The sequence below is a fragment of the Tachysurus fulvidraco genome, chromosome 6 (assembly GCF_022655615.1).
Source record: "Tachysurus fulvidraco isolate hzauxx_2018 chromosome 6, HZAU_PFXX_2.0, whole genome shotgun sequence".
NCBI lineage: Eukaryota > Metazoa > Chordata > Actinopteri > Siluriformes > Bagridae > Tachysurus > Tachysurus fulvidraco.
Window position 1 is genome coordinate 19,280,382 of NC_062523.1, and position 13,181 is coordinate 19,293,562.

At 36.5% G+C, this 13,181-nt stretch overlaps 1 protein-coding gene across 1 annotated transcript in view; it reads right to left on the reverse strand.

Moving 5' to 3' along the window:
* slc49a4 (solute carrier family 49 member 4) overlaps positions 1–13,133 on the reverse strand; it is a 40,772-nt gene extending 27,639 nt beyond the window's left edge. Inside the window, exons 1-2 of the mRNA XM_027164705.2 lie at positions 12,687–13,133; positions 6,751–6,844 (exon numbers count right to left, since the gene is read on the reverse strand). Coding sequence (XP_027020506.1) covers positions 6,751–6,844; positions 12,687–12,987 — 395 coding nt within the window. The 5' untranslated portion in view covers positions 12,988–13,133. The remainder of the gene's footprint in view (positions 1–6,750; positions 6,845–12,686) is intronic.
* Between the last annotated feature and the right edge of the window lie 48 nt (positions 13,134–13,181).

The window sequence follows — 13,181 nt, forward strand, 5'->3', positions numbered from 1 at the left end:
GTACTATCTACGTGATTGCTTTGTGCACAGGGGCATTGTCACTCTGAAACATGTTCGGGCATTTGTGAAGGGAAATCTTAAAACTACTGCATATGAAGACATTCTATACATGTGTGTGCTCCCAAATTTGTGTTAACAGTTTGAATAAAGTTTATTTTAAAATTAAAAATATAAAAAATTTAATAAAATAAATGTAAAAAATTCAGCAATTTCACTGCTGTTTGCTCTTTACATAAAACATTCTACAGCAGATCCAATACAAGGAAGAACAAAATTCACAAAGTAGTACAAACTGCAGCCATGACATATGGCTGCATTTGGTCTTCCAGTTATACTATAGTGACACCTCAATCACCAGACTCTATCTCTATCTCACAGCTGAAATCTAAAATCCCAAGCTGTACACAATAGGCAAGTCTTCCTTGCAAGATCAATCAATAAGAGCACTGATCTACTCCACCGCCGTCTCAACAACACTTATCTCACCCTCAGTTTCACACTGTTGTGGCCTTTTATCGTCCATTAATATTCAGTGCACTTTTTCCAATGAGACTTTTAATCCTACCTACAGTACATGCTTTTGAGTTAAAATCTAGACATTCTAACATTGCTGCTCATGCTAAGACTTATTATCATGTTAATACACTCTTTATAAAGAAATGGAGGAGTGGACAGGTTCTGGATAAGAGTGAGGTGGAAACTGAGCTTCCCCTGAAAAAGCAGAAACCTTTGCTATTTGCATATCATGAGTCTAGATCCTAAAACCCAAAGCAGGGAAAATTCAGGACTCTTCCCATGTTAATAAATGCTTAATAAAATGCTAATGAATGCTAATAATCATGTTAATAAATGCTTTTTTAAAGAAAAATTAAACCATGCTAAGCCAGAAGACAAGGTAATGATCAAGACAGAGGCAAAAACCAAAAGACCTTCATTTGTGGAGCTGATTCACTGATTCAAAAAACAAGTTCTTGCCGTAACCACAAGCCCTGCTGTATGATCTGTCCTCGGGATCAGCTGACACGCAAGTGTAAGTCCTGATACAGCAGTGTGGCAGAGGACAAGCTTAAAATAAGCACGAGTGAGCCAGAGTCTGTGCGAGAAAGTGTGAGTGCAGAGGGAGCGTAGTAATTTAGACAGAGATTATTAACTTGATAAATATCGATAAGCGGCGGCAGAGGAAGTCTCAATGCACTCTGATTAAACTGCTTTTGGGTGGAATGTGTCCATTAGTGCACTCTAATTGTACCTAATTGTCCCCTACTGAGAGAAAGCCTGTTTCAGCAGTGGCGTTAATGTGGATGGCTGGCTGTGCAAGTTGTTCATATCACAGGCCTGTATTAAAATAAATAAATAAATAAATAAAATCCTTCAAATAAATCAATTAATAATATGTTTATTATGTAGTGCTGATGATTTTTTGATTCTGATTGGTCAGGTGATGTTTAATTTCAGTTTATTAATTATTAATTTTGTGAGACCCCAGGTGGTACAGCGGCAGGATAATGTGCTCTCGTTGCTGTGGCCTGGGTTCGATTCCCAGCAGGGAGCTCACCGAGCCACAGGAGTGTTAAATTCTCAGTGCCGGTCCCGAGCCCAGAGATAAAATTGGGAGGGCATTCGGCGTAAAACCTTTGCCAAATCTAATATGTGAACCATGTGATCCTTTGTGGTGACCCTGAACAGGGAACGCCGAAAAAAGAAAGAAAAAAATTTAAATTTATAGCTACAAACTACAATGCTACAAGAGCTAACAGGAACTAAATAGGTTTTCTGAAGTTACACAATATTAAATGTAACTATAATGGACAAAAACCACTTCATCCCACTGTTAATCAGAATAGTGCACGTGTTCTGTCATATATCTTAACCTGTTAAATAAAACACATCAAACAGAAACTGAGGCCAAGAACAAGGTCTTGACACTTGTTACTAACGACTGGTCATTGTGTTTAAAGTCATTGTGGTATGACAATATGTTAAAGTCATAATAATCAGCAATACAACAGCACCCTCGTTAACTAAAGGCTGCACTCGCTGTTTGCATGCATATGTTGTAACCCTAACAATCTGCTTTGATTTAAGAGCAATCACAGCCATTCCCCATCAGCTCCAACGAAATAAAAGGGTTACTCGTGTCTCTGCAGCACAGATTCAGACTCCAGCATTTCTTCTATAGACTCTATAAGACTAAGAGAGCAGCGGATTTCTCTGAATAGAAAAGAAGATCTTCAGGATAAATAAATAAATAAATAAGCTCTCTCAGATTCAAATCCATCTGTGAAAATCCAAATCCAACCCTTGAGAATTCCATGATAACGGCTTCACCGAACATTACACGCGTCTTATATACACATTCCTCTCGCTGAAGAGCATGCTCTGACATCTGCCACCAATATTTGCAACAATCTTTTCCAAGTGCGTGCCTCTACTGATCTTAAACATATGAACAGTGCATTGTTTTTCCCCTGCAATATTATTTGTATTCATTTTTATATGAACAACAGAAACCAACCAATGTACAAAACACACAAAAGCACACACACACACGCCAGATAGAATTTCAAATTACATCGATGTCTATATAAAGTATACACGTGGAACATAAATCCCATAAACAAGGGGACAGAAAAAAAACAACAAAAGATCAGATCACAAATCTAAAACCCTGCGAACATGTAAAATGTTGGATGACTTTGTTTTATTAAAAGTATTTTTTTTCCAAGACGCAAAAGAGACCATATAAGCAAGCCGTCTCTGAAAAAAATGGGTGAGCAGAAGCTTTCTAATCCCTCAATATGATTCTCTTAGCCATAGCCATGTACATCATTCATGAGAACTTCATACAATAAAGCAGATAACATTGTTAGAAAACCCAAAGATGGTCATTTACATTTCCGCTGTCATTATGGCACAGAATACCAGGAAAATATATCTTGCCAGAAACCATTAAGATGTGGGCAGGACCAAAAGGAATGATATAAGACTCTTGTCACACCCTTGAATCGATCACAAACCAGAGACACAGCCGAGTAGATCTAGTTTTGCTTTAGAATAATGCGGCCTGTGTAGAGTTTTAAACTGCATTATCATCTACAGTCTTGCACTGGACACTGCGTCGCTGAAACAGACACTGGACCCTGTGCTTGGCAGATCAACCAAAGGAACAAGAGCACTTCATGTCTGAATTGGCTCTGTTGAGTATCGTTCCCCTTGGCTGAGGCTCTTGATTCAGATATTCACTACTTACGAGACAAGCACAGGGTTAAGAACGAATCTTGTCTCTATCTGCTCGCAAAAAAGGCGAGTGCTGACACCTATTGGTGGAAAAACGGATTTCTAGCAGCTCGGTTTTCATTGAAAATTCCCATTAGAAATACAGAGGCTTAGCAGCTTTAGTAACATAGGGTTCTAACACAGTTCACCATACGCACTGTTTCAACACCTCCGCTCAAATCCAAATAAGCAAGCAAGCTCAATCATGGTCTTAAGAACAGACAAAATAAATTCACAGCATAGGGTGAAATCACACCTTCTGCAATGCAAGCATTGTAACACCACTGCTGGGTGTGAATCGAAAAGCCTAACACAAACAACCAAACAATCATTTCATTCTCCACAGCAAATAACATTCATACAAAACAATGAAGCATATCGCGTAACGGAGGCAGACGCTAGTCCTTAGATTCTCTGTGGTTGTTTTGCAGAAATCTAAAATATTATGTGTGTGCAATGCATCTGAAAAAAATAATTAATTCATAGCACTATTTCATTTGGTCAATCCATGGTTGTGACAGCACAACAAATCAAGAACAATAATCTGCTACTGTGCTTAAGGGTGAAGCCAGATATTCTGTCAACAATGATTTATCAGCACTTGCTGCTCACATCATTCTTAAATCAATGTTTGTTGAAACAGAAAAAAACTTCATGAAACCAATGAATTTCCAATCCAGCTAATTTCTCATGTACGACTTGAGATTCTTCTCATCTGTTGATTAAGCAAACAAGAATTCAAACTCAGGATTTTTAATTAACTTACTGAAATATTTGAGGCACCAATATTTGAAAATCTGAAATGACTGACATGATGTCAGTGAAAAAGGCGCCATTTAATGTAGAAAGCAGAACGATCATGTTAACGACACATAAATTAGAGGTGCACGAACAGGACTAATCTCAATTACAGTAGGAATATGATATAATAACATATGAAATGTGATATTATTACTGATATTATTCTCTCCTAATGATTACATTTATATCCATTCATCAACATTTACAGATAGCAGAACATTAGGATTGAAATCTGTAATTACATCCAAAGACAACAAACCTCTTGGAAATACAAGACCGCTAAATACAGCAATGAGAGGCACGCTTCAACAGCTCTTTCTAATATGGCCATGAAGAGTAGTACAGAATTTATACTAAACAACTCAACACAAGATTTTTTTTACAGATTTAAAATTTAAAACAGCAGGAGCTGCCTGTATTCAGCAAAACTGAAAGAAAGAAAGAAAGAAAGAAAGAAAGAAAGAAAGAAAGAAAGAAAGAAAGAAAGAAAGAAAGAAAATTAATGAAAATTAATAAAAATGAAAAAGAAAGAAAGAAAGAAAGAAAGAAAGAATTAATGAAAAAGAAAGAATAAGAAAGAAAAAGAAAGAAAGAAAGAAAGAAAGAAAGAAAGAAAGAAAATGAATGAATTAATGAAAAAGAAAGAATAAAAAAGAAAGAAAGAATGAACGAATGAATGAATGAATGAAAATGAAAGAAAGAAAGAAAGAAAGAAAGAAAGAAAGAAAGAAAGAAAATGAATGAAAAGAAAGAAAGAAAGAAAGAAAGAAAGAAAGAAAGAAAGAAAGAAAGAAAGAAAATGAATGAAAAGAAAGAAAGAAAGAAAGAAAGAAAGAAAGAAAGAAAGAAAGAAAGAAAGAAAGAAAGAAAGTGAATTAATGAAAAAGAAAGAATAAAAAAGAAAGAAAGAATGAATGAATGAATGAATGAATGAATGAATGAATGAATGAATGAATGAATGAATGAATGAAAATGAAAGAAAGAAAGAAAGAAAGAAAGAAAGAAAGAAAGAAAGAAAGAAAGAAAGAAAGAAAGAAAGAAAGAAAGAAAATGAATGAAAAGAAAGAAAGAAAGAAAGAAAGAATGAAAGAATTAATGAAAAAATGAATGAATGAATGAAAATGAATGAAGGAAAGAGAGAAAGAAATATAGAAAGAAAATGAATAAATTAATGAAAAAGAAAGAATAAAAAAGAAAGAAAGAAAGAAAATTAAAGAAAGAAAAGAAAGAAAGAAAGAAAAGAAGAAAAGCTTTATGCAGATGAGATTCAGTCCGCAGTGATTCCTGTAGTGTGTAGCAGCATTGTTTCAATATCAATCGTGTAACACTTCAGTAAACCCAAAATCCAAATACACCATAAAAAAAAAAGATTTTTCGAGTGATTACAAAGCAGTGTGATGTCTGTGGCTTTGCATCCTATGATATAATCTAATTCGGAGAGGTGAAAGGAAATGCTGAGCTTTTAGGTTTCATGACATTGGAGTAGAGTGTTGCACATTAGTGATAGTAAATGTGTACAACATGCCACAGCAGTTTAAATGTGCTGCTAACTGGTACATAGTTGCTAAAAATGTCTTCCACATATGAGCTGAACTACTGGGGCATGTAATGTGTCTGACTTAAAATGAATTACGGAAAAGAAAAAAGGCGTCTTAATAAATGTTTTCAACAGATCAGAGTTTCTCAGATACTCTTGAAGCTATTCTCATTTCACTGAAATAACTAAGGAGTAAAACATGACATGGAAAGCTGTAACAAGCAAATGATCCATGACAGAGCGGTGTGATGCAGCTTCACACAAAGCCAAAAGCTAATTCAACCAGGATTAAGTTGATTATTTTCAAATAGCGCCATGTCCCCAGGTGGCTTTATTCCTCTTATAACACAGCACCAATTCAAAGTTTATTAAAACACAATATTTTACAGACTTTTTATGTCTTATATTTTACATTGCGGAAGGTCTGAGACAAGTATTTTAGTGTTAGTGTTTTGTTGCAGATACAAACAATCATTTACTCAGTTCTCGAGGTTATTCTGACAAAAACGCCTCTTTTACAAAGACTAAACACTCACACTAGACTCCTTCCATAAATATTACATAAAAGCCTATAAGCTTCACCATCTTCTATGCTATTATTTGTTTTTCTAAGTTAAATATCATCATTTTTAATTCGTTTATTATTAGGTTTAGTTTAGATGGAGCATCCAGCATACAAGTCCCTGTTAAGTCCCCGTTTATTCTTGTTCCTGACCGCTTTTAATGGTGATAAAATCATATACAAATATTTAATAGTGCTGTAGACCAAATATAAATAAGCAGTATGAATTCCTTGAATATTGTTAATTCCGTGTTTTGCTACTTGGGGATTCAGAAGTCCAGTCCTTTGTGTCCTCATGGCCTTCCATTGTCCTTCATCTTCACCTTTACAAGCACAGCGAATAAAACTGCTCTTCCAGAAGGTGGAAGGTTCTTAAATAATAAAACAATATAATAATCCACCCAATGAGACAAACCATCAAACCAAATCATAACTAAGATGCCAGGGGGCAGAAGAGAATAGCACTTGGAAGTGCATTGAACATGGCTTCGAGGAGGGTATGAAAATTGCGCTGACCTTTACAATGCGTTTTCCCTAGAATTGGGAAACGGTGAGTTGTGAATGAAAGTCTTACCAGCGCCGGAGCTGCAGGTTTGAGACAGGGACACTGCGTAGAGCGGAGCCCAACACCATGAAGAAGACCGTGAGCAGCAGAGAGGCACGTAATCCTGCAAAATAGGGAACAGGGACAATATAATAACACTGAGTCACTAAGCAAGCAATTATATACACTTACTACTGTGTGAGAGTACACTGGATTTAGCAAAGGCTTTTATTTTTAAAAGAATTTCTACAAAGGCTTTTATTTTTATAGGAATTTAATCTAGGTGTGAATGACTGCATATGCAAGGTGTCCTGCAGTACACTAGAATACTATGCATTGTTTATTCCCATTTTATGCCTGGTTTTCCTCGGATAGTATACAGATCACCCGAAACCCTGACCAGCATAAAGTAGATCCTAAAGACAAACGCCTCAGCATGTCACTGGAATTGTACGTTATAGACATTTGGGATCCTCAATGCTGATTTATACCATCTTGTATTTAACTGAAATTTTCTCTGTAGTATTTTTCATGTAATTCATCAATTTTGTGTGGAATTTCTGTGGAAATGTGAAAAATGAAACATAGAATTGTCTTCTGTAGAAAGAGAAGGAAACAACTCGAACGCACTTTTCAAAGATCAAGATACAAGTTTTCTGACCAGCTCCATAAAGTACACGAATGCAAAGATGTGAATGATATCATGATGAGCTGCTGTAAACAGCAGAAAAAGAGCCTCGGTGATGAGACGTTCTTGCAGTGAAGCGTCAGGAGAAGTTTATTTATTTATTTATTTTTGCATTAGCAGCTTTTATCAACATTTTTTAGGGAACTTGAAACTAACACTCTTCTCTCTGCCGGTCTCGGTTCCTTCGCAGGCCAAAAAAAAGTACTGATGCAAAAAGAGATATTTTAGACAGTGTAGTAAATCTGAACACAAAGAAAGATGTTACGCACAATTTATAACTCCCGGGGTTCTCAAAATCAAGGACGTACCTAATCATTCACAGCAACCCTGTAGGCAAGGGGTTGATTTGCTAGCGCTCATATCTTCAGGAGCAGGTAGAGGTGTAGTCTGACATCCTAATTTGTATATATGTCTTCTGTGAACTTCAACCCTAAACCCAAGATCACTACAATCTATTCTGTCAATCATGCAACTTACATTAGGTTACAGAATAATTCCTGCAGTATGATCTAGAGCAATACAACAGACTATCATTAACACTATTGATTAGTTGGGCAAGTAACACTTGGATAAAATAGAATTAATACTGAAAGGACTAAAATGAAGAACACTAGCCTACACTATCCATCTATCAATACATCCATGTCAATGTGTTTGGTGAGCTTGTTCAGCTCATCAGGGTCCATGCAGGTGTAGAAATGGTCCTCGATGGTGAACATGACGGGAAGACATTATGTCTTTGAGGACAACAACCTCCTCATCAATACACAATTGTCCGACTGTATATTTATAATCACATCCTCCAGTGTCACCCAAATGAGGATGAGGTTCCCTTTTGGGTCTGGTTCCTCTCAAGGTTTCTTCCTCTTCCATCTAAGGGAGTTTTTCCTTGCAACAGTCACCTCAGTCATCTCAGACTTGCTCATTAGGGATAAACACAAGCACATTTAAAAATAAGTCTAATATGAATTTCTGTATTATATTTATCTTCGTATAATATAATTTTTTTTATATTATGCTTCTTATGTTCTGCTTTGAGTCGATGTCCATTGTTAATACAAATAAATTTGAGTTGAATTGACTGCAACCAGCAGTGCAGCAAAGAGCAGAAAACACCGTCCATTGTAGAAGTCACCAGTCGGACTATCGGCACTACAGATTCGTGTTCATAAATGTGTGGAGGTCTGGGAAAATTTTTCTACGTGGTGAATTCTTGACATTTTCTCCTATGCATTTCTGAAAAGTAAATCCATCTATCGAGTCAGCTGTACTGCTAATCCTACACAGGGTCACATGGAGGCTGGAGGAGCCTCGAGCCATAATGCTGGGGACACTGTGTACTGCACATTAAAAACTTAGTGTTACTAGGTGTGTTCAGAAACACCCATATTTTCCAGTTAACAGAGCTCTCAAAAGAGGAAGGTTTAATACTTTCATAACGTGTAGAAACATCTCTCTCTGAAGTCAAATGAAACCTGACAAGTTCCTTTATAAAACCATTAAAATCACTCCCTAGTCCCGAACCCTTGCATCGACTATATACACATAGCTTTCCTCAAGATTTCACAGATGAAGCTCTTCACATGGCTGTCAGCTTGAATGTTATATAAGTGACAAACTCTAACCTAAAGCACTTTTACTTTCTTTGGCTGGTACTAAAAAAAAATCGAAGTCACCTATTGAGAGGCAGTGACTCTGCAAGGGGTTGATTTGCCTGGATTCATATAAATGGCAAGCATCACGACTCTTATCTAGATGTTACAAGGTCATGAACACCACTAAGACAAAGATATAGCAGACCTTCACAGTTAATTAAATGAACCAGAACTGTTTATTCACTAAACACAAAGGTGTCATTATTTCATTCTAGTTATATACTACATAGAAATCCTACTGATTTTTTAAAAGCACTCTCACACGCTGTGTAGAAAAGAAATATGCAATAATGCATGTGTAAATCAATACAAACTGACCTTATCAGCTAATCTATAATGTTCTAATACTCACTTGTCTCAACAGTCAGAAGACTTTGGGTGTTGCATGAAATATAAATGAGCCATAAGAAATTGAACAGAATTAACACTTTGAGAACGCTGTCTATAAACTCAGCAGTACATACATAGCTATCAGTTATTTATTAAAGCTCTAATGTCCACTCAAAACTACACCTATGGTATTATATACACTATATAGCCAAACATATATAATACCGGACCATCACACACATATGGAAACCTTCCCTGAAATGTTGTGACCAAGTTGGAAGCACACACTTGTATAGGATGTATTTATATGCTGCAGCATTACAATTTCCCGTTACTGGAAATAAGGAGTCCAAACATGTTTCAGCATGACAATGCCTCTGTGTACAAAGAGAGCACCATAAAGACATGGCTCACTATGATGTGGAAGAACTCGAGTGTCCTGGCCCTCACATCCCTGAACTCAACCCCACTGAACACCTTTGAGATGAACTGAAATGCCAACAGCACCGCAGACCCTGATCTAACTAATGCTCTTGTGTTTGAATGATCACAATTCCCCAAACTCCAACATCTACTGAAAAGTATTCCCAGAATACTACTAATCATACTGTAACAGCAAAAGGGAAATAAATCTGGAAATTGGGATTCAACAAATGTTCAGCTCTCCACAATAAAGTAGATTTAGTGAGCTGAAAATACTATGTATGTGTGAGAGATTTTTTTTTAATCTATTTATTTAATTATCAACTCGTGATCCTTAATAAATTGTTCTGCATCGCTGTTCATTTTTGAGGTTATGAAGAGAAATAGCAGGGGACGAAATGTTCAGCCGGAATTAAACCCAGACAGGAACTGAGACTGCGAGAGAACTTCGATGCCACAAAGGTCTACAGAGTATGTTGGATCCAGTTACATATATATTTATGACATTTGGCAGACGCCCTTATCCAGAGCTACTTACATTTTATCTCATTTTTTTATACAACTGAGCAATTGAGGGTTAAGTGATTTGCTCAGGGGCCAATCAGTGGCAGTACAACCTTCCAACCAGCAGTCCAACACCTTAACAACTAGGCTACCGCATCCCCTTATATAGTCATATTACTTTGAATAAATTTAGAAGTCATAATTAATTTAAATCCAATTTAAAAGACTATTTCAATTTCACTAGTCACTGTAATTGTAACCAGAGCGCAGTGTCAAGGAAATGTGTGTTATCACCTGCTGCTTCGTGTGAATGCAGGGTGTCTGATATATCAATATTTGCATGACTTGTATGCTGCAATGTGAACTGCACTGCAGTCAAGAAGTCTGTAAGCAGCTGTGGAAACATATGTCAAAGAGAATAGTCTAGGTTCTGCAGGCTGACTTTAACAGGACTCCTTAAAAAGTATGTTCGGGTGGAAAGTTTTATCATGTTAATATGTAGACGGTACTGTGTAACCTGTGTAGCATAAGAATAATGTTGAAATGATTAACCTCTACAACCTGTAGTTTAGTGATGAGGAAAGACTCTGTATGATTTATAGAAGGAAGACTGGCCAACGAAAAACAAACATTAAAAAAAATGGTACGGCAGGATTATATTATCGTAGTATAGTAAGAAATCAGCTGGTTTGTTCTATTCCCTGGCAAAATTCTTGATGCTTGCAAAACCTTAACTGAGAAAACATTCATCTATAAACTCAGTTTTCATGGGCAATTTTAAATACAGCTGTGGTAATGTTTCAGTTTTGTTTTTGTTTTTTTTTTGGAAATATTACACAAACTAAATTATATATGATTATCTGTCATTAAATACAATATATGATTTGTCAAGTTTTATGACTTTGGTGAGGCGTAGACTGCTGACAACGTTAAGCAGGATGTGCTTATGAAATCTCCATGTGACTTAGACAAATATTAAAAAAAACTAGTTTTATACGTCTTAAATGTATGGAGTTGTCATTTGCAAAGGATCATCAGGTGACATGTCAGGTGAGAAGAGGTTCCAGTAAGCAGTTGATCACGGTTTAGAGACGGTGGTTTAGAGACAGTTTACAAACATTAACCTGAGCACAAAGGGTATCTTTATAAAATCGTGCTTAGTCAAAACATCAACAAAGCAAAAATCAACCCTGACTAAGCAATGATAACCCTAGTCCACTGCACAACTGACTTTAGGTTTATATTTACCGTGTACTATTAGCTGGTATAACTAAATATAAAGAGCTAAATAAGGCAGCTCAGTGGTAATATCTGCAGTCTGATGGCCAAAGTAAGTAACAAGTATTATGGGACTTTGTGCTCTAACAGTCTGCATTATTTGTATCTGTGTGTGTCTGCCTGCAGAAATCACTATATGTAAAAGTGTACGATAACAAATTAAAGACCTTTTTTTTAGTTTGTGTTAATGATCATGCATTTGATACATTACATTGCCATTTTTTGGGGGAAAAACAGTTTATTTATTTTGAAAACACTGCTGCAACTTTACTGATAAATTCTTTACTGAAATAAATACATTTACAACTCTTCCATTCCCCGGTCAGGTGTTTCTCTTTTTTTAGCATTTCCCTGGTATAATCACTTAGTAATAATTAAAAGAGGCTTTGGAATAATGATTCAATGAGACAGTTGTGTGGTGTTAGCAGAAATCCCTTCTAAAGGAAAACTGTGTGTGGGAATTCAGAGGACCAGATGGAAAAGTTGAGGCAACTTGGTATATTTTTCAGGAAGTAAAAAAGCTCTAAAAAAAAAAAAAAAAAAAAAAAAAAAAGCGGTTTAAGTTTTGTTCCATATGAGACCATGATGCTGCAAATCTAATAGAGAAGTTAACCTAAATGTCACTGCTCCTGGTGTGTATGTGTGTGTGTGTGTGTGTGTGTGTGTGTGTGTGTGTGTGTGTGTGTGTGTGTGTGTGTGTTCACTGCTGTGTGTGCACTTTGGATGGGTTAAATGCAGAGAAGGAATTCTGAGTATGGGTCACCATACTTAGCAGTATGTCACTGCATTCTAATTCTAATCATTGTAATCATTCATTACTCTTCAGTCCTGTGTTGTCTTATGCAGCCTTTTGTTTTTCTATACACTGCATCATATAATATATATATATATAAAATCAAAAATGACAACTAAAGCATTATGATATGACTTGAATCCCAGAAGCACTGTCTGTTTATTTTATTGATCTTGTGCAGTTTAAGCAAAACTATTGACTCAAGCAGAAAAGCAGTTCAGAAGTGATTTAGCTCATACATTGTTAAACTGATTCCCTGAATCCTTTTGCTTGGTAACGTATAAAGACAACTAACCTTTCTTGTCCATCAGCCACACAAACAGGAGCCATGGGAAGAAGCCCACAGGACCCCAAATGACTAAAATGGCAATTTCTGTAGATGAGAAGCCGAAAGCATGTTTGGCAGAGTTTTGGATGGGACCCCATGTGTTCCACACCATTCCTTGTAAAAACGAGAGAAGTGAGAACAAGATTAACACCAGCCATCTTCTCCTGTACACCCTGCCACTGCTGTTCCCTGGCTGGAGCCTCTGTTCAGCTTCATTCGGCTCAAGCAACGGTTCTCTCTCCCTGTCGGTGCTTCCCACGGCACCCATTGACTTGACTCACAATCCCTTCTCTTTACGTAGTGTAATAACGTGTCTGAAGTGAAAGAGTAAACAAAAACTACACAAGCATCTCTTCACCGGCCGATTCCACAAACGTAAACAACAGCTGATAGAGGTTTCCAGCATTTTAACTGTACTGCGCATGCGGCTCATATAAACGGACTTGACGACACAGCTCAGAA